Here is a 21,904-nt window from a genome sequence, read left to right as displayed (position 1 = left end):
GGACTGTGTCGGCTGGTCATTCTTGCCTAACTTCACAGGCCAACAGCCGCTGTCCTTCCTTTCCTGCTCATCACTGCACCAGCGGGTCACTCCTACCTGCTGCCGTCACACACCTGGCAACCTTGTGTTCCGGGGCCAACCAAGAACTGAGACCCCAGCAGGCCCCTAGTTCCCAGCAGGCAAGCTCCCCATTAAACTACTGCTGCCTAGCCGTGTTCTCGAGGCTTCAGAGCCGGGAAAGTGCGGAGAGCATAGCAATCCGCGGCGCCCCCAGCCCCAGCCCCACGATGCTCCCTGGAGGCGCCGGGGGCGCCGGAACCTCGCCGCACCCACCCCCGCCAACACAAGGGACCTCTGCACCGGCCTGTCCCGCGGACCCGGGCGCACATCCGACCACTGCAACCCATGATGGAGACGCAGGGGGTGGGGCTCGGCCGGTGGCAGGCGCTGGGGCGGGCGGGGACCCGGGCTCCGGCCCGGAGGCCTCGCGGACCCAGTAGGCCTCCCTCCCTGCCGCCCGGAAAAGCTATCCTAGAGATTTTAAGATGCATGCTTTAATGTAGGCTGAGTCTCAATATCTTTATCGTCCTTTTCAACAATGCAAGGATTCTAGATCACCAACTCCATCATCCCCATCCCAATTTATATAGTTTGAAGACAGTGTATAAAATATCTTAATAACTTCAGATTAAGTAACTGTTTATTAAGGCATAAAATGATTCATAAATCCAAGTACTTCACAAGGTTTAGTGCTTTGACAGAGATAGCTGGGTCAGGGTTCAGCTGGGACTCTTGACTGCACTGTTTCTACTTGGCTTCTCCAGTATGGCAGCCAAGAAGTCTCAGGGCTCCTGCAGTGAATGCTCCAGTGAACAAAGAATCTGTGTGACCTTTTACAATCTAGCCTCAGAAGCCAGATAGAATTGCCTATTCTGTATTTTTCTGAAGCAATTACGTCCCCTTCTAGATTCAAGGGATAGGATATAGATTCCGCCTCCTCTTGATGGGAAGAATGTCAAAGGATTTATAACCATGTTTTAAAAGCAGACACTTCTGTTGGCATAGAAGTAGTAACATACTGCTATTTTACTATATGCAAACATGGCATCTTAATATTGTGTAATATATAAAACATATGTTTTAACTCAGAAAAATGTTTTGTTGATAAGTGGGGCTAATATTATTGGCTAACCTGGAGGAATACAAATCTTAAGAACCCAAATATTTACTTTGTCTTTATATACATTTTACCATAACGCTGTTACTTTGGTTAAAAAGCAGTTGGTTCTGAAAAAGTAGATTGGGACACAAGAAATTGCAGGTAATGATATCAACTGCTCATGGTTTGTTGACTTACATTTTTTATTCTTTTCGACCATTTTATTCTTTTCGATCACAGGCAAAGCAGTTTTCTTGGCTCGCGATAAGCACCATTTGGCTGATCTAAGCCATCTTATTCGCCATGAAGCTCCATACCTGTTTCAGAAGTATGTTAAAGAGTCTCATGGAAGGGATGTACGTGTCATTGTCGTGGGAGGCCGTGTGGTTGGCACCATGTTACGCTGTTCAACGGATGGGAGGATGCAAAGCAACTGCTCACTAGGTAAAAGCAATGCAAGTGTCTTTCTAGAATATAAAGTAATATTATTAAAGCTTATTCAGTGAGTATTTGCATATAACTTAGATCTTTTTATTTAATATGTTGAAAACCATATCTTTCACATGTAAATATGGTTAATAGATTTACCACGAATATAATAAATGTATAGAATTGTTTTTCTAGTAATGAAGTTGGATTTCTCTGAACCATAAATTTGCTTTCACCAAGGCTCAATTTGTACCCCAATTCGCACATGTGTGAGATGTCTAACAAATTCCCTCTTTGGTCATATTATTTCATTTAAGCTGTGTCCTAACCCATTTTACCCATTGGTCCAAAGAATGTTGCTGATTTTGATTTGCTTAAGTGTGTATCTTCTGAGATTTCTTACTGTTGAAGCGCCTCAGAGCATAGTCTGGATTTTTTCTTCTTCTCTGTTTATTTTACGTTCTTAGTAATCTTATCTAGCTCATGGCTTTAGATGCTATCTATGTTATTGTTTTCAAATTTATCTCTCCAGTTTAGGCTTTCTTCCTGAACTCCAGGCACATGTAAATCACTGCCTCTCAATATCTCCATGTAGATGTCTGTTAGACATTTTAGTCTTAACATGTCCAAAACTGAACTCATCTAACTCCTCCTCCCAATATGTCCCATCCACAGTTTTCTCCTTATTGTTTTTTGGCAACTGTATCTTTCTAGTTTAGACCAAAATCCCTGGAGTCATTCTTGATCTCCTCTCTAGTCTAACACCTCATATCCAAACTCCTTGAAATCTCTACTCTCAAAATGCATCACCTCTTGTTCTCTCTCTCTTCCCATGAGAGGATTAGAACAGTTTTACTTCCCTTCCTACTGCTCCCTCTTGATTCATTCATTCACTGAACAAATATTTTTGAGTACCTCCTAAGTATCAAGTACTGTTATAGCAGTATTTTGTATATAGCAGTGAACAAAACAGACAAAAATTTCTGCTTCCCTGGGCTTTGTATTCCAGTGTTTTACTGAAACCATTTAATAGTTTTAGTTCAAGTCTATAACAGAATTTCTTTTATTGTGTGTCTCTTCTGTTTCAAGAATCCTTATGTAGCACTTACTTTATCCATTCCCAGGCAGTCTTTATCTGTTTAGAGTTAATTATTCCTGTATTGCAAGAATCACACTACTCGTCACTGTTTACTCTCCATCTGCATCTTCCCATATCTTGAGTTTTCTGTCCTTAGCCATTTGCTGTTATGTTAGTATCTTTTCTTGGTTATTTTCCCTGGATGGTGTATGTGAGTGATAGATACCTCATAGCTTTCTTTCTTTCTCAAAGGAGAATGATATATTGGCTGAGATAGGATTCTTAAATTGTGTGAGTCTTGCTTCTGTTCTAGTGCTTTACAGTTTACACTTTTGCAATTGAATGTCCAAATCTACTCTGATTTTGGGAGGGGGGATAGGTAATTTATATTCTTTGTAAGTTTGTTTTTTGTTTTGTTTTGTTCTCTTATTTTTGGTTGTTTTGTTTTATTTGAAATGCTCAACAGTTTTTTCAGGATATTTTTAGGTATGTGTCTCTTCTCAGTCAGTCCAACCTGGATTTTAGTAAGCTGTTTCTATCAGATTCAGTTTTTCTAAGCTTCAGGAAGATTTCTTCTCTCCTTCTGGGGGTTAGGGGTTTTCTGATTCAGTTATCCAAATTTTTTATTCTTCTTTTGTGGCTTCACCTCAGGTTTTTTGTATGTGCTTCAAAATATTTCTTACAGTAGATTTTCCAAGTTAGACTCACAAAAGCAACTCTCCTTCAGTTCCTCTGTTGAAACTTTTAAGTTGGGTAATCATGTTTTTGTTTTAGTTCAGAGAGTCTTTTTGTGCTAAACTTGAATTTTTGCTCTTATTTCTTTCATTCAAGTCATAGAGAGCTTGTTATTTGTTCTTGTTATTGTCACATCACATCAGAGCTCTGCTCTGGTTATTTGGAGCATTCCAGATGGCCTCAGTACTATGGATGCTGAGAAGCAGTGTCATTTAATTCATTGGCTAGTGTGCCAGTCCCCTCCTTCCTGCACTCCCCTCCCCTACTCTTCCAGCCACAGTGGTAAGGGGGACTCTGGTCATATGTGCATTTACCTTTGGTCTCTTTGGGTCAGGCATACTTACATAGTACTGATGTCAGCTTTCCTCCTGTTGAGCTCCTTAAGCCAAGGTTTTGTCAAAATTCTTTTGCTTTCTAGTCCTTATCTAGTCCTTTCTAGTCTTGAAGCGTGTCTCCAACTAGTTCTAATTCTTTTCTCTCAGATACCAGCGAAGACTTCACGTACACTCCTCCAGCTACCTGAAACCCCAGAATGCTTTTGGCTTAGGAATGGCAGAGGTTAGAATTGGGACTGTGGAGGAAGAGAAGCATGTTCCTAGATTCTGTCCTCTCTCCCTGTTATGCATCTGTTTTTTTGTTTTTGTTTTTGTTTTTTTTTCTCACACACACACACACACACACACACTGTATTTTATTTTTACAAGAGATAAATAGGCTGACACCAAGAATTGTACATGGATGACCACAACAAAAGCAACAGTGATTGCAATTACCAAACATGAAACACACTCATACTATGTCATAATATTGACATTCAGTCCAGTAATCCTCCACTGTAACAGCTCCTTTACTTTGCAGTGAAAATTGATTTGTATATTCTTTGCCTCTGAGTCCTTGTGGGATTTTTTTTTTTTTTTTAATTCAAACAGAGTCACAAAAATTATACTCATCCTCATCAGTTCACTCAGTCCCATGTAATTTCTTTTTCATCTTGATATTTTGTTAACACTTTTATGAGTTCATCAGTTTTTCATTAGAGTTCTGAAAATGCTTATTCATTCAGTTCAGCAGTACAGTTACCAGAAACCTGTACTTGTCGGAGTCTTTTCCATGAATTTCTTGAAGATGAAACCCTTTTATAGGAACATATTTGCAAAAGCATCAGAGTACACCCAGAACTGTCTGTAAATGACAAAAGACTTAAAAATGACCACGGTTAAAGATTTGATGAAAGTTCATAATAATGCAGTTGACAAGAAAATTAGTTATTTCTGAGATATACATTTTAAAGTAATAACTAGGATTATGACTTATAACATTCAAGTGGGATTTATCCCAGGGATGCAAGGATTCTTCAATGTACGCAAATCAATCAATGTGATACACCATATTAACAAATTGAAGAATAAAAACCATATGATCATCTCAATAGATGCAGAAAAAGCTTTTGACAAAATTCAACTACCCATTTATGATAAAAACTCTCCAGAAAGTGGGCATAGAGGGAACCTACCTCAACATAATAAAGGCCATATATGACAAACCCACAGCAAACATCATTCTCAACGGTGAAAAACTGAAAGCATTTCCTCTAAGATCAGGAACGAGACAAGGATGTCCACTCTCACCACTATTATTCAACATAGTTCTGGAAGTCCTAGCCACGGCAATCAGAGAAGAAAAAGAAATAAAAGGAATACAAATTGGAAAAGAAGAAGTAAAACTGTCACTGTTTGCAGATGACATGATACTATACACAGAATCCTAAAGATGCCACCAGAAAACTGCTAGAGCTAATTAATGAATATGGTAAAGTTGCAGGATACAAAATTAATGCACAGAAATCTCTTGCTTTCCTATACACTAATGATGCATCTCTGTTTTTACAAATCAAAATCTGAAACTGATAAAAACCAATAACAACATTAAGTGGTTTAACTGTATTTATGCAAAAGTTCCATGTTATTGCAAGTAAGATAGGCTTCAGTGAAAGTTTAATATCTTCAGAAAAAAATAGCTTATGGAAAAAGTACTAAGTCATGAATTTGTCGAGAGACTGGGTTGGAAGGGGATTCCCTAATGAAAGAATCTTAGACTTCAGAGTCCCAATTTTACACTAGAATAGCACTTTTGCTGTTCGACTGATTTAGAAGAGAGGTTTAGCCTTAGAGGCTAACTTTAAGGTCAGCTTTAGTTTTACTCCAAAATTTTATCATTTTGGTTACTTCTCTTTTGCCAGGTGGTGTCGGGATGATGTGCTCATTGAGTGAACAAGGGAAGCAGCTAGCTATCCAGGTGTCTAATATCCTGGGAATGGATGTGTGTGGCATTGACCTGTTGATGAAAGACGACGGCTCCTTCTGTGTCTGCGAGGCCAATGCAAATGTAGGTTTCATAGCCTTTGATAAGGCTTGTAATCTAGATGTAGCTGGTATCATAGCGGACTATGCCGCCTCCCTTCTGCCCTCTGGCCGGCTCACCCGGCGTATGTCCCTGCTCTCCGTGGTGTCCACGGCCAGTGAGACTAGTGAGCCGGAGCTGGGTCCCCCAGCCAACACTGCTGTCGACAACATGAGCGCAAGTTCCAGCTCTGTTGACAGCGACCCTGAAACCACGGAGCGAGAGCTGCTCACCAAGCTCCCGGGGGGCCTATTCAACATGAACCAACTGCTAGCCAATGAAATCAAACTCCTGGTGGAGTGATTCCACCAGTAAATAATTAACCAACAAAACCCTTGTAAAACTTTCTTTTTCTTCTTTCCTTTTTTTCTTTCTTTTTTCTTTCTCTTTTTTTTTTTTTTTAAACCAACTTGCAATGCTGTTCATGGAAAATGCTCAGAAAGATGAGAGAAAATTGAGTAGGATTAGTTAGGAGGGAAGAAGGGGGAGATAGACGAGACCTTTGCTACTAAGATGTTACTGACTTTGATTTACAAATCCTACAGATAGAGAGGCAGAAGAGTTGAGATACAGAAAAATGTCAGGCTCTCATAATTTTACATTACTCAGAAATGTGTAGGCTCTCAGGCCATGAAGAACATAATATTTTCAGGGTCTCTTGCTTTTGTTTTTGTACAGTTGGTACAAATTTCAGAATAGTGTAATTTAACATTGTGTTGTAATCTGTGAGGAAGACATCTACCTAAATTATAATTTTTTTATACAAATCTGAAAATTCAGCCTATACACTATTATCTAGGAGCTTTATGTTCATAGTTATGAAATCTTGAGGAGCTCTTTTATTGACTTTTTCCCCCTTAATTTGGGTGGGAGGGCAACGTGAATGTGACCCAATAAAGATTTTTTTTAATGATAAAGTTGGCATGTTTGCATGATAAAAGGGAAATGAACAGTATTGCAATGTCTGGCACACAAAATAACATTTACTCCATTGTAGATAAAATTGCACTAGTTAAAAATATGTGCATTGACTTGTATTTGTTAGTGTTTTAGCCTTTTTTGAAAGATATATGCTGTTAATGTTGCTTTTTTTTTTTTTTTTTAAATACATGCTAGTCTTAACATTCCCTGATCTATGCCTGCATCTTTAACAATGGCCAAAGTGAAGAAAATGCTACCTTTTTTGTTAACAAGACACTGACTTGAAACATGTGCATTTAAAGCCTTTTATTTTTTTCCTTTTCTCTTTTGGTGGTTGGGCATTTAAAGAATAAGGACAAGGAAAAATATTTTTGGGGGGCAAATCAAGGGTCTATAAGTTCCTAAGTATAAAGTTGAAGTGATTTCTAATACCAGCGTTATATATCTGCATTTTTCACATTTTAGGAGGGTGTGTGTGTGCGCGTGCATGTGTGTGCACGCGCGTGCACGCTTGCATGTTTATGTGCTTTGCTTTTTGTTTACACCAACCAATCAAAAAGGAAAGATTCTAGAAAATGGAGCATGATGGGAAACAGTTTTTTACTTTAAAAAAAAACGAACAACGGAGTCGTTTTCATAACTATAATCTACTGGTAGAGGTACTCACCTAAAGACATGAGGAGAATAGCTGCTTCTTAGGCTTTTGTGTATATGTATGTTGTTTGCTTTTTTTCTTTGGTTCTAGACTGTTCAGTGTATGATTTATTCCAGGCTACATGCTTTTCCTCTGCTGCTTCTTGCTGTGCATTTTCTCCTATTACACATAGGTTTTGGGTTGGGGTGGACTGACCATTTTTGTTTGGGGACTTATTTAGCAGTATTGAGTCTCTTATAGCCCTACTCTGAAGCCTTCAATATTCTACTCTTTATATTACTTTATTTCTGAATTTATAAAAGCCCCCAAACTGCATATAATATGAGCCTTTAAACATGGGTAAAACTATCCCGGTGAATGGTTTGGAAGGTGTGTTAAGGAATGGAGATGCACCAGAGCTCAACGTAATTTTTTTAAGCAGCAAGTTCCATCTCCCTACAATCCTCTGAAGCTTTTTACCCGAGTCCTTTCTTGCCTCTCCAGTGCTTTTTTCCTTCAGATGGACATTAAACATAATTTCTTGGACACTACTAGAGAGACTTCGAGGCAATAAGATCAGTATTAACCAGCTCTAACAGAGGTTTGATCATGCTTACTTGTACAGTTTTTCCCCCGTTTTAAAAAAGGAATGTAATAAAACTTGTTTTTTCCATAGAATTAAATAATATTAAAATGGAGTGAAAGGTTGATTGTTGACAAATAGAATAGTACCTCTGATCTGTGCAGTGTCTCGTTTCACCTTAGAAAAAGATACATAAGAGGACTTTCTAATTTATTTTAGGATATTCTCATCTCATCTAAAAGAATTTGACTTGTACAGGGTTATTGTGCGACATATTGTGGAATACATAAGTACCTCTGGCTCACTTGGTACTTCTTTTACTAAATGACCATACTTTGGAAGATGCACACTATTCGGGATAGAGAAATAAACAAGGGAAAAGGAATCACTTAATTAAATCATCATTCATATGTGTGTAGAGACCATCTGGTTGCCACATAGATTATGATACATACACTTTGAATAGTTACATATCACATGTATATAGATTAGTGAATTTTAAAACACAAATAGAACACCCTGTCTATTTGATGAAAAACTCAAGGTTTCTGTTGGGTGGGATAAGGCACCAGGAAAAATGTAGGTAGCCTTTTTAAAAAATTATCAAATTAACCAAGTACATTAGAAGAAATATCTTGAGATTATTTCACTGTTAGTTTTACTCACTATCCATCTTTTGTGCATTCACACTATGTTAAAACATAGCCTTACCAATCTATTTCTGGATCACACACTGAATGGACAGGAATGGACATCTTAGAGTTTAAAAACATGAATATCCTCTTGAATTCCTTCAAAAAGTAAGGTAAAGAATATGAGCAAACCATACTGGAAGAACCCAAATAAAACAGCCCAGATATTTAAGTGAAAGTTAAATATATTTTCATATTGTTGAGTAACTTTCTTAAAATCTTTATTGCTATTATGAGAGGTAAAAATGTGTATTTATCAAATATGTATAGTTGTTATTTTATCATGCAAAAATCTGAATTATTGTAAAACTATTGTACATTGTTAAAATTGTAATTCTGAATTGTATTTAAAAGTAATTCTTTCTGATATTGTTTTTATGTCACCCATGATGAAAAGCGGACTATGTATATACATAAACACACAAATATGAACTATTCCATTTAAAATTTTTAATAGTTATTTTCTTTTGATTGGTCATTTCTGTTGGCTTTAACTCCACTGAACTTTGAAATATTTCTGTATATGCTATCAAATAAGAAAACACCCTGGAACATTAGAAAAATCCATCAAGAGACTTGCTTTCATCAAGCGCTTTATCAGACTTTTGAAAAGGTATCGAAGGCGTTGAAAGAAGTAATTGACTTTCAAGATCATCTCTTCTTTTTCTCAAGAAGAAAACAAAGGAAAAAGAAATTCTCTTCATTCAGTGAGTCCCCAGTTTGGGGTCTGGGGTGCTTAGAGACATTGTGAAATCAAATCTTGTGTTACATTTTTCTCCTGGCTCACTCTTTTTGAGAAGGTTTATGGGCTATATGGCTGGTGAGACACGATCCCTTCCTAAGAAAATGTAGGTGCTCAGACAGGTAACCTCTGCTGCTACTGTTTTTATTTGTTTGTTTGTTTGTTCAATTTCTTTTATAATTTGTTTTTGTTGTACTAGGATATTTTTAAACGTAATATATTGCAGGATTTATCACCAGGTTCACTGCTTTCTTTCTTTTTTTTTTCTTAAACAAAACAAAACAAAATTTCATTTAAGATACATTTAGGCGCCTTTGAAGCTTGGATTTTGGAATGTTTCAGTAGTGGACAGAAATCTGCTGTTGGAATCTTCTAGTCTTCCAGGTTTAATTTGAAATGTTTTTAGTTTTGTTTTGGATTTTTGTGTGGTATTTTATTTCCTTTATACCAATGCCCTTTTGCCATGCTGTTTTGGGGTGGCTGCCTAACTCTAGTGAAAATTCTTTCTATATTAACGAAAATGTGGTGTTTTAAATTCCTTAATGTTTTGCATTTTTAAAATTGTTTTTAAAGAAATATTCTAACTGCTTGCACTATTACTGTTCTTTGCCAGCCTTTTCAGGAGCCAAAAAAACAAAAACAAACAAACAAAAAAATACCCAGAGAAAAAACTTTCCTTCTTCCCCCTTCCTGATGATGAGTGAGAAGTATTGAGAACTTTCGGGGTCAGTGCCCTTCTAAACTCCCCTTCCCCCAATAATGCAGCTGTAGAATGAATGGTAAATGCAGCGGTTTGGATTCAGGCACAGCCCCAGCCTGCTGGCAGGTAATTTGATTCTTTCTCCTTTTTTTCATCACAAGGCTAACTTTACTTTCTTTTTAAAATTTCCTTTCTTTTATGTACTTTGAAGGCACCAATGGGTTTGTAATAACTTTGATTTCAAAAAACAATGTATAAACATATCTAGCAAATAATTTGGTTATAGAAAAAGTTTTGGGGGTAAAGTTTGAATTGGTTGGGATGAACCCAGGACTTTCTTCGGGGATTTGTTTTAGGCATTTAGATATCTCCATTCCTTGCATATATGTCTATAATTATTTCCGAGTGTGACTTTTTTAGCTTTGTTTTTGTTTTGGGTTTGTATGTTTCTTCCATTGTGCTACTCTGGCTTAAGCTTTTTCAGGGGTTGGTGTTCCGAATACACAGTGAGCTCACAGTATAAAGACATCAATTAGGAGTTGACAGGTATGGAAAACTAGAGTTTTGAAAAGGTAAAATTAGGTTCTAGGTTATATATATGGTAAAAACCCAACATAGCCTTCAGTTGACCTTAGTAGTGCTTCTCTTTCTGTGACTTCATTATAAAAGTGAAAGGTAATGAGACAAAAGATAATAGCATTTCAGTTATTTCAGGAGCAGCGTGATTTCAGAATTAATGATTTTAGCATTTCTGATACACTAATTCTAACAAAGAGATAGATGTCAGCCGTTTGAGATTATCATTAAATAATGGTTTAAATATTCAAAAGTTGTAGGTTTGAACAGATTGGAGGGCATTTCTGAAGCACAAGATCTTGAAGTAGATTAATCAAGCCCATAAAACAAAGTTAATGGCAGGAACAGGAATACAGCCTACCCATTTTAGTAGCCTTCCTGTTGGTTAATATTACTATCCCTTCCTGTCTACCCCAGTCCCCTCCTTTTTCCTGTCCTTCCCAAAGTTCTAGCTCTAATAGGAGTTATTATCATTATGGGAGATAATCCTCTTTCTGATAGGTAGAATTTTAGTGTCAGTAGTCAGGACCTTTTCAAGATATATTTCTCTTTGGATGTCCTATCCAAGGAGGCTGTAAGTCTAGTAACTCACTAGTTAGAGAATAGGAAATCCTGGCTTGTAATGCTGTTTCTACAGCTGAAGGCATAAAATAAGTCATAAACTTGTTTTGTGCTTCAGTTCACTCATATGAGGTAGGGACAGTCATTCCCCTAAGCATCTTAAGATAAAAATATTTGTCTTGAACTGAAAGTTACCAACAAAGGAATCCTGGCTGCACTCCTGCAGTAATTTATGACGTATGGAAGGATCTTGTTCTCTTGCTGATGAGAATGGCTAGCATTAGCATGTGTGCACTCTGTGATTGCATGGGATGTGGAGGATTTTTGCACCTCCATTCTGCTCCCCCCACCCCAACATCACTGCCATGTTGAAAATGATCTTGCTTTCAGATTTCACCATATATTCAAACTATATTAGATGGTCCTTATATAGCATATATACCTGGCTGCTACTGTGGGGTTTGGGAACATGAGGGGTGGGGTGAATTGTTGTTGTTTTAGGTTTCAGTCAGACAGCCATCCCTGTGCCCCAGTTCCCAGAAGCACAGCAGGCCTCTAGGAGCATCCGTGGGAACGGCGCAGTCCTGACATCACCAACTCTCCTGCTCAGGCTCATCCCATATACAGAGGTCAAAGGGTGGGGCTTGAGATGGGGGAAGGAATGAGAAAGTAGAAACAATGTCACAGCCGTGCCACTGTTGACTAGCCTTTGGTGCTTATATGTCAGTGTTTGTTTTATTTTTTAAGTTCACAAAATAAGTTTTTATTTTGGGGTAAAGGTAGTGGGAGGGTGGAACAAAAGCCATTATTACTAGTTCATCATTATCACTAGCTCATTCTTGCATATTGTTCTTTAGTAGCGAATAAAGAATAAATTTGAAACCTAGACCTCAATAATAAAGAGACTGGGAATAGAAATGAATCTCAGGATATAAAAAGACAAAACATTTATGTGGTATTAATTTCCAGTTCTACACCCGCTTTTACCTTTGTCACTCTCCCTTTTTTGCCCTAATTCTTTTATGTATGTATACAGTTTGAGGAAATGTGCATTTGTGGTCAGTCCTTTTAAAAGGACCTAATGAAATTACTACTCTTATGCAAAAAATATACCCATTGCTTATATGGGCATACAAATGCTACCCTATTTTAAATGTAGGTGGCGTATGTGTTCGTGTTTTAATGTATTCAGAGCCATTGGGCAATAAGCAGTCCAGAACATGAAAACTCAAGCAGGTAAAGCGCCTAACACCCTTAGTTTCTAGAATTACTTTTAAAAACTCCTTTATTGCTGCATCTTCCACAAGTCTTTTGGTAGTCTCTGAACTTAAAATTTGGAGGAGTTGACTACCTAGTTAAAATTTTAAGTTATGCATTTATTATTTGTAGGGACAGTTGAAGAAGGAAAGTAACAGAAAAGGAATGGCTCCTTGAGATGGCAACTGCTGAGTGTCTAAATCTTTCCAGCTCCCCCTCCTCCAGCTTAGCATGAACATTGATCATACATGTTTTGATCTTCTGTGATTGGGATTTTTGTTGTTTTAACTTGGAGGGGAGGTTTCGGGGAAACAGGAACTTCATACACATGTGAAAATATGAAATGTTAAGGAATTTTTCTGTTTAATATGAATAGTAAGCAAGAACTTTTTCTATATACTCTTCTGCTGCAGCAGAGAAATAAACTGGTAGGTGGCAGCAGAAGAAAGAATTCTTCAGATTGATGGCTACTGACAAAATCTGCATAGGAGAAGAGATAGAGCATGACATACCACGACAAGCAAAGGGGGCAAAAATGGAAACAGGACTACGATCCCTGATCTTGACTCTTAAATGGTAAGTTAATTTCAAGAATGTGTTTTCAATATGATACCAGTGTCCCGTAAGTCACTGTGGTGTGTAATCATGAATGCCTGTAAATTCTTGACGTAGGATGAATTTGTCCTAACTGGGGTACTATCATTCTTTAATTTGGAAAAAAAAATTAGCAATATGTAAAATTAGGGATTTCCAGTATATTGATACATGTGAAACCTTTTTTTCCCCCCAGCATTATTGAGGTATAACTGACAGATAAAATTGTAAGATGATGATTTGATATACATTGTGAAAGGATTCCCCCCCATCGAGTTATTATCATATCCAATATGTAGACCTTAATGATGGCAAAAATTATGCTATCTCACAGTAAATGTGATTTTTAAAAAAAATCTGCAAGGTAAATGAAATATGCATTGTTAATCATTTTGTAAAAATGAAAGTGTCCCCTTTTTAGTGTGAGCACTGGGGGGATAATTACAGAAGTATGTCACTTGACAATATTTTGTGGTAAAAATGATCTTTTCTTCTGGCTATCTCTTTCCTTTCTAGTCCCATTTCCTTGTCACTGTACCTGCCCATCAGTTCTGTTCTGCATATTCACCTTTCTGTCTTGCTTATCTGTCTCTGCCCTTCTTCTCTTACTCTTTCTTCAGTTGTGCTTCTGCTTTCCTGGTTTGGTATCTCTCTCTTTAGTCATTCAGTCCCTCTGGATTTTATTTTTCCAATGTTGTCATTTTTTGTCTCTGCCTACCTATTTCTCTGTGTGTGTGTGTGTGTGTGTGTGTGTCCCCATTTTCATTTGTGTTCTCTCTGGTAAATAGGTCTATTTCCTTTCCATCAACAGCTGCCTTCAGACATGTTCATCAGTACCAGTATTGTGATTTTCTACATTTTAGAATTTGATGAGGCTGAATAAAAGAAATGAAGTGATATTTTGAATTCCCTAGATTTAAAGACTGTAATTTTCCATTCTTTTAGTAAGTTGCAGACCCGTTTATTCACTTAACTACTTGTTTTACTGTAGTATCTGTAGTAACAGATTGAACTACTGGCCTACAGAGGCCTACCATAGAAGTTTAGAATTTTTAAAGTGGAAAGCTTAGAGGTCATACACTGTAATCTTGGATTTACTGGTAAAGAAACTAACGTTCAGAGAAGTTAGTAACTTAACCAAGATTACAGAGCCAGGACTACATCTGAAGTGTCCTAACTGCCAATATGGTGCTCTTTGCATTATGTGCTGTGCATTCTTCAAAATCTGCTATAGTACTGAATAAGTGAAGTGCTCTGCAATGAGACCGCTGTGAGTTAGAAAGAAAGTTGTCACTGTTTGGGCTTGTGGTTAGGATACTAAGGCAAGCTGTGGGCAGCCATTTTAGGTGGTTTGTACGTAGAATTAATGAGTACATCATTTACAGGGTTTGAGAATAAAAAAGTGTCCCTTGTTAAGAGAAGATGCAAAGAGTTCTTTGCAATTTCTGGTCAAGAGAGAAGAGAAGTGGATCTCTTAGATCTATTATACCACTAATCCTCTACCTCTCCTCTGGCCTACCTTTATTTCTATTCTGGATAATGAATCAATCTGCAACAAAGGTAAAACATTATATTCTGAATTTTTTTTTTCTGACAGATTTTTAGGTTAGCAACGGGAAGTAGATAGTTAAATGAACTTATTGTGCATACTTGGAATAAAAGGATTTATAGTAACATGAAGTTAGAGTAACTGATATTATTGTTTAAATACACGGTGAATTCTGTTTCTTTTTTAAAAAATAGTATAAAAAGTCACCTTTTATTAAAAAATTGTTTAATGCTAAATACAGTTTTACATATATTAATATGGAACACAAGAATACATGCCGCAGTTAATATGGTTAGATTTCTGAACTTTTAAAAAGAGTTTTGTCACAAATTTTGGTTATTATATGGAGATGTCAGTGCTTTAGAACTGAAAGAAGAAGCTTGAATCTTAATCTGAACCAAAATTTATTGCTTATTATATAATTTATTGAAAATGTAGTCTTGAGCACTAGAGTAAGAGCATTTAAGTTTAATTTTGTTTGTTCAGGCATTTTGCTACAATAACTTTCTGTGATGTTTTAGAAAAAATGTCCTTACCTCAATTTTTTCCTCTTGGTGCTAAAATAAAACACAATTGTCTATATTATAGGGTTGTCAAGGAGTAATATTACTGACACATCTTTTATATGATTGTATTTTTTTTTTTTTTAATAAATTTATTTATTTATTTATTTATTTTTGGCTGTGTTGGGTTTTCGTTTCTGTGCGAGGGCTTTCTCCAGTTGCGGCGAGCGGGGGCCACTCTTCATCGCGGTGCGCGGGCCTCTCACTGTCGCGGCCTCTCCCGTTGCGGAGCACAGGCTCCAGACGCGCAGGCTCAGTAATTGTGGCTCACGGACCTAGCTGCTCTGTGGCATGTGGGATCCTCCCGGACCAGGGCACGAACCCGTGTCCCCTGCATTGGCAGGCGGATTCTCAACCACTGCGCCACCAGGGAAGCCCCTATATGATTGTATTTTTTAATACGAAATTCAGTGTCTAAAATTGGGTTGATTTTTGTAAAATATAAATTATCTCTATAGTACAGTTTAAATCAATCACTAGGAAAATATGCTTACCTGGATGTCTAACTGAAATAAGTCTCACAAAACTCCAGTGATAAAGACCAAAGTTTTGGCTTTTGTGTTGGCAGCATCTTGAAAAAGTAGATAAAATAATGGACCTATAAATTGAACTGTTGATTCTAGAGAGAAGAAATTTCAGGAAATAAGAATAGTTTCTCCTGAAGAAGAGTCAGGTAAATCTGGGAAGTAAGGTTGTTCTTTTAAACCTGTTACAGGTTTAAGCTTTTTATTTTTAATGAATGATATACCTTAGTATACATTTGTCAGCTGAGATCACCAAGATGAAATGTGGTAATTACAAAAAGGGTTATGATTCTTTTTGGCAATCTAGACAATTTGTATTTTTTTATTGTCACATTAGTTAATTTTCTTATTTTCCTTTTCTTTTTTTCTCATCCTAATTATAAAGACTGTTTAAAACTGTGATTTAAGTGAGCTCTGTGTGTTTCCCCCCTAGGTTCTTTTGATCTCGCAGAATGGATGAAGACTATATGTTTTCTCAAATGGAGGATAGAAGTACACAGAACAAGGAAGCAATAGCTCTAACCTGTTTAATTCAGTGTGCTTTCTAAAATAAAAACACCCGAACTGGAAATGAAATAGCATGGAGTATGGTTTGTTCTTTTTTTTTTTTAATTTTTATTTATTTATTTATATTTATTTATTTTTTGGCTGTGTTGGGTCTTCGTTTCTGTGCGAGGGCTTTCTCCAGTTGCGGCGAGCGGGGGCCACTCTTCATTGCGGTGCGCGGGCCTCTCACTGCCGCGGCCTCTCCCGCTGCGGAGCGCAGGCTCAGTAGTTGTGGCTCACGGGCCCAGTTGCTCTGCGGCATGTGGGATCCTCCCAGACCTGGGCTCGAACCTGTGTCCCCTGCATTGGCAGGCAGACTCTCAACCACTGCGCCACCAGGGAAGCCCTGGTTTGTTCTTTTGTCAGTTATTTCTGCTCACTCCATTTTGTATGGGTTCACTTCAGTCTGCATATCTAGACTTGATGTCCAGCTCCACATGTGTCATTCTCTTTTTTTTCTTCACTTTTTGAAAGATTAAACTCCTTGGTTCTTGACAGACTGATCTCTCTATAAAATATTCTGATATGATTACTCCTTTTGGCACAAAGATAGGCACTAAAATGTGTATTATGTGGATATCCTCCTGCCCCTTTCATCTCAGTTTATCTGTCCATGCTGAATAATTATTGCTATGTTTTTATCTCTGAAGAAATGCAGGCTTTTTTCTGTTTCACTCTGACAAGGCTCTAGCACACACTTGTCATAGCATTGCTCACTACATTTTAATCTTGTGACTGGAGACCATGTCTGACCTACTTTATTTGAACTGTAGGGGATCTGATAATATACATGTGTATTCAGAGGCAGCCCTAGTACTTTTGACAAGATAGGCTTTGTAAGCTTTGACAAAATGGGCTTTGTAAGCAGATACTGATACAAATTCTGATTTCATTACTTACTGTTTAAATGGTCTTTGGACAAGTCACCTTCTGCAAGCCATAAAGGAGTGTTTGTAAAAAAATGGAAAGAATTGTACCTACTTTGCTAGTCTAATGTGTAAGTATTAGCTAAGCTATAATACGTGTATATTTCTTAGCACACAGTTGAGCATTTAATAAATACTGTCTTTTAATTCTGTAGATTTTGGTTTTTGAAATCTTATTCAAGACCTACCGAATCTTTTTTCATCATGGAAGTCTGTAAGGTTTTCTTTCTTGATTTTCTTTTTTTAAAAAATTAATTTATTCATTTATTTTTAGTACGTTGGTTCTTTGTTGCTACGTGGGCTATCTAGTTGTGAGCGGGGGCTACTCTTCATTGCGGTGCGCGGGCTTTTCATTGTGGTGACTTGTTGTGGAGCACAGCCTCTAGGTGCACAGGCTTCAGTAGTTGTGGCACTCGGGCTCAGTAGTTGTGGCTCGTGGGCTCTAGAGAGCAGGCTCAGTAGTTGTGGCGCACAGGCTTAGTTGCTCTGCGGCATGTGGGATCTTCCCGGACCAGGGATCAAACCCGGGTCCCCTGCATTGGCAGGTGGATTCTTAACCACTGCACCACCAGGGAAGTCCATGATTTCCTTTCAGTTTTCTTATTTAAACTCCTTTTAAACTCTTTTGGTTGGATCATTTTGTGTGTGCGTGTGTGTGTGTGTGTGTGTGTATGTGTGTGAGAGTTCTAATATAGACGGATTATTCCTCATTCCCACATTTCATTGGCTGAGGAATTTTATATTTCTTTAAAAAACCTTTTATCTCATTTTTTTCCAGGTTTTTCACCCGTCAGCGCATAACATAAATATTCTTTTCTTGCTCTTAAACAGAGAGAATTTAGGAAAATGCATACCATGTACCATAAGGAACAGTTTAGGATAGTATGACTTGTTTTCCCAAAAATGATTTGAAGAGACTTAATATAAATGTATTAAAAGAGAAGATTGGGATGAAGCCAAAATAGAGAAAAAAATAAAGTGAAAAAAAGGGTTAAAACGCATATGCATGCTATCAGATCCTGTACATTTGCTCTGATAGAGGTGGACAGAATTGACAAAGAGTTGAATAAAATTAGAAAATTCATGGTAACCTTAAGACAGAAGCAGATATATTGTACAGGAAAAGCAATGCTTCCTGATCATGAGATGTCCCACAATGCAAATCAATATGACACTAAAATTTAGTCCACTAAAGTCAGTCCAGTAAGAAGTCTTTTTGATGGTCTGAGCTGATCCCGTGATTAAATTTTCTCGAAGTGTCCTTCGAACCACCTATATCATGATCGCATGGATTATTTGTTAGGTTCCAGGGTCCTAAACCTGAATTTTTGGGTTGCCAGGAGTCTGCTTTTTGACAAACTCCTTAAGTGACTTATTCATAATAATGTTTGAGAATCACTACCCTAAATCTTGTCAGTGACGGTGCCTTTAAGAAACACTGCTCTTTGGAACAGGGATTTTACTCTCTGAAAGGACAAATTCTAAGTATTTTAGGCTTTGCCATCCATATACAGTCTCTTGCTTAAAAAAAATATAACCCTTTAAAAATGTAAAAACCATTCTTAGCTCAGTTTGTACAAAACAGGCTGATCCTTACTCTAGAGGAATGGGTGTATTGAATATACCTTAGGCAATGATCCGTGAATTTTACTTCTCTAAATTGAGGCTTTGTTAGCAGTAGAGTTTGAGGTTATTTGCTGTGTTAAGAAAACAGATGAATTGAAATTCTTTGTAATGAACCAAGAATGGTGCTTTGGTAGTTACGGAAGGTGGAAAAGTTGATATTCTCGTTAAAGTTAGCGTAAGTAGAAATATCAGGACAGAAGGGTGTACGTTTCTAAAAATATTAAGACACCGAATCCTTCAAAGTTTTTCAGACTTGAAAGCTCAGTAAATAAGGACTTCAGTACTACAAACAGATGGCCTTAGTGGGTTGTTTAATTTTTTAGTTCTGTACTCAGCTACTAGTTACACAGGAAGAATCCTTTAAAGGTGAGGGCTTCGTGAAGCAGGCTTCTAGAGGTCGCCTGAGTACTCAGCTATTCCATGATCTCTAAAATGGTACATGGTATAAATTTGAGAGACAGTATGGATTAAGCCATTGAAATCTATGTTACTGAACGTTGTGTAGAGTCAAGAGATGTGGATGGTTTTGGATAATCTCCCCCTCTTGTTTAATGATTGTTGTAATTTTAAAAGTTTATTGTTAGAGCTGGAGGCTGTTTGCTTCAGGTTTTCTTTTTTCCGAGCTTAATTGAGATATGATTGGCAAATCACATTGTATTAAAGTGTATCACAATGATTTGATGTGTGTAAGTATTGCAAGATATTTACCACAAGTTTAACATCCATCACCTCACATAGTTATAATTTTTTTTCTTGTAATAAGAACTTTTAACATCTACTCTCTTAGTAAATTTCAAATATACAATACAGTATTGTTAAGTGTAGTCACCATGTTGTACGTTACATCCCCAGGACTTTTTCATCTTATAACTGGAGGTTTATACCTTTTGACCACTTTCACCCATTTCCCCCATCCCCCAACCCCCAGTCTCTGGCAACCACAAATCTGATCTCTTCCTATGAGGTGTTTTTTTTTTTTTCTTCTTTGAGATAGTCATTTTGTTTCCTTCAGGTGTATACCCAGAAGTGGAATTGCTGGATCATATGGCAGTTCTATTTTGTTAACTTTTTGAGGAACCTCCATACCGTTTTCCATAGTGGCTGCACCAACTTACATTCCCACCAGCAGGCACAAAGCTTCCCTTTGCTCCACATCCTCACCAGCATTCATCTACCTTTTTTTTTTTTTTTTTTTTGAGGATAGCCATTCTAACAAGTGTGAGGTGACCTTCACTGGAGTTTTGATTTGCATTTTCCTGATGATTAGTGATGTTGAACACCTTTTCACATCTGTTGGCCGCTTGTATGTCTTTGGAAGAATGTCTAATCAGTTCCTCTGATCATTTTTTATGTTGGATTGTTTTTGCTATTGAGTTGTATTTATATTTTTTCAATATTAACCCCTCGTCAGATATTTGATTTGCACATATTCTGTTCAGTATGTTGCCTTTTCATTTTGTTGATGGTTTCCTTTGCTGTGCAGAACCTTTTTAGTTGGATGTAGTCCCACTTGTTTATTTTTGCTTTTGGTGTCTAATCCGAAAAATTATTGCCAAGACCAATGACAAGGAGCTTACTACCTATTAGTTAAGGCCTAGAAACTCTTCTAGGAGTTTTATGTTTTCAACTCTTAAGTCTTTAATCCATTTTGAGTTATTTTATATTTCTGTATGTGTATAGTTTAAGGTAGGGGTTCAGTTTCAGTCTTTTTGCATGTGGCTGTCTAGTTTTCCCAACACCATTTATTGAAGAGACTGTCCTTTTCCCATTGTCTGTTCTTGGCTCCTCCATTGTGAATTAATTGACTATATATGTACGGGTTTATTTCTAGGCTCTCTATTCTGTTCCATTGGTTTATGTGTCTGTTGTTATGCCAACACCATACGGTTGTTTACTAAACCTTTGTGACGTGGTTAGAAATCAGGAAGTATGCCTCCGGCTTTTGTTTTTTTCACATCAGGTTTTCTTCAAGAGATCTGAGTGGCACACCTGTGGCAAACACATTCCACCTCTGATATATGCTGCACAGATCTCTCCGCACATACGTTTGGGGAGCAGCTTGTCCACAGTTCCATGAGCTTCTGACAAAGATGGCTGCATTGCATCATTTTCTACCAATGGTACCTAGAATACCATAAGGTCCACCAGATTATATGGCCCAACTTGCAGGGCTACTTGCATCACAGCCCGAATCTTCTACAGAGCCCTTTCTTGCTCCAGACCCTACTCAAACTAAGTTGCTTTTCATACCATCCAGTATATAGGCTGGGATAGTGTTTCTAGGCAAAATGTGTTGCCTCCGTAATCTAGAGAGATCCACCAGGCATTGTGCGTGTTTCCATGTAGCAGGTGATGTAAATGTAACAAGTTGTGTTTTACTTTGTAGGGGATGTTCCAGATGCCTCTTAGTACAGGTCATCTAAAAACTTCATAGGAATGGCAGATCCCCAAATCTCTGTAGAGTTTATTTCCCACCCTCTGGAACACGTATCTCAGCAAGGCCTCTGGTATGCTAAGCTTCCTTTTGCTCATTTGTCCGATAAGCATGATGTCATTGATGTAATGCATTTATGTGATGTTCTGTGGAATGTCCAGATGGCCTATAATTTAGATTATATCATATCCTTGGAGCAAAACTAAATGAATATTATCCATTCCATGTAGATGCAAACTATTTCTAGTCTTCTTTCCTGATGGAGATAGTGGGGGAAATTCACTTACCATACCAGTGGTTGTATATTATGTCCCTGAGCCCTAGTATCCCTGCTGTGTGCAGTCATTGGCTAGGAGTAAACCAGGAAGAGAGTGGCCTTGGTGCAGAATACGGAGGTGGATCCAAAAGAATGTCAGCTGGAGGCTGGCAAGCCAACTACATTTTTCACAGCGAGTTATAGGAGAGGTCTGATTGGCAAACTTGTATGACTGCCACAGTGCTCTTGGTAGATAGATAGTTCTCAAGAAGAGAATAAACTGAAAAGAAAAATCTACTGACACCTCTCCCACTCCTCCTGACCTTATTCCCTAGAGGGAATCACTGTTAATATTTTCTTGCATATCCTCCCAGAATTTCTGAATTTATTTTATAAGCATGTCTCTTTTTCTTAGCCCA

General features: G+C 37.6%; 1 protein-coding gene and 1 long non-coding RNA gene across 6 annotated transcripts in view; both read left to right on the top strand.

Annotated features, from left to right (window-relative positions):
• Nucleotides 1-8,955, top strand: part of RIMKLB (ribosomal modification protein rimK like family member B) — a 122,076-nt gene extending 113,121 nt beyond the window's left edge. For all 5 annotated transcript variants that reach the window (XM_061205545.1, XM_061205544.1, XM_061205543.1 and 2 more), the window contains exons 5-6: nt 1,400-1,603; nt 5,641-8,955. In XM_061205545.1, the coding sequence (XP_061061528.1) occupies nt 1,400-1,603; nt 5,641-6,104 (668 nt within the window). In that variant the 3' untranslated portion in view covers nt 6,105-8,955. The remainder of the gene's footprint in view (nt 1-1,399; nt 1,604-5,640) is intronic.
• A 3,381-nt stretch (nt 8,956-12,336) lies between these two features.
• Nucleotides 12,337-16,273, top strand: LOC133101006 (uncharacterized). Its single transcript, XR_009702575.1, has 3 exons — nt 12,337-12,446; nt 12,881-13,043; nt 16,131-16,273. It is a non-coding gene; the product is annotated as an uncharacterized LOC133101006 (long non-coding RNA).
• Nucleotides 16,274-21,904: the final 5,631 nt, after the last annotated feature.

The sequence above is a fragment of the Eubalaena glacialis genome, chromosome 11, assembly GCF_028564815.1.
Source record: "Eubalaena glacialis isolate mEubGla1 chromosome 11, mEubGla1.1.hap2.+ XY, whole genome shotgun sequence".
Lineage (NCBI taxonomy): Eukaryota > Metazoa > Chordata > Mammalia > Artiodactyla > Balaenidae > Eubalaena > Eubalaena glacialis.
This window is presented reverse-complemented; position numbering and strand designations above follow the sequence as displayed.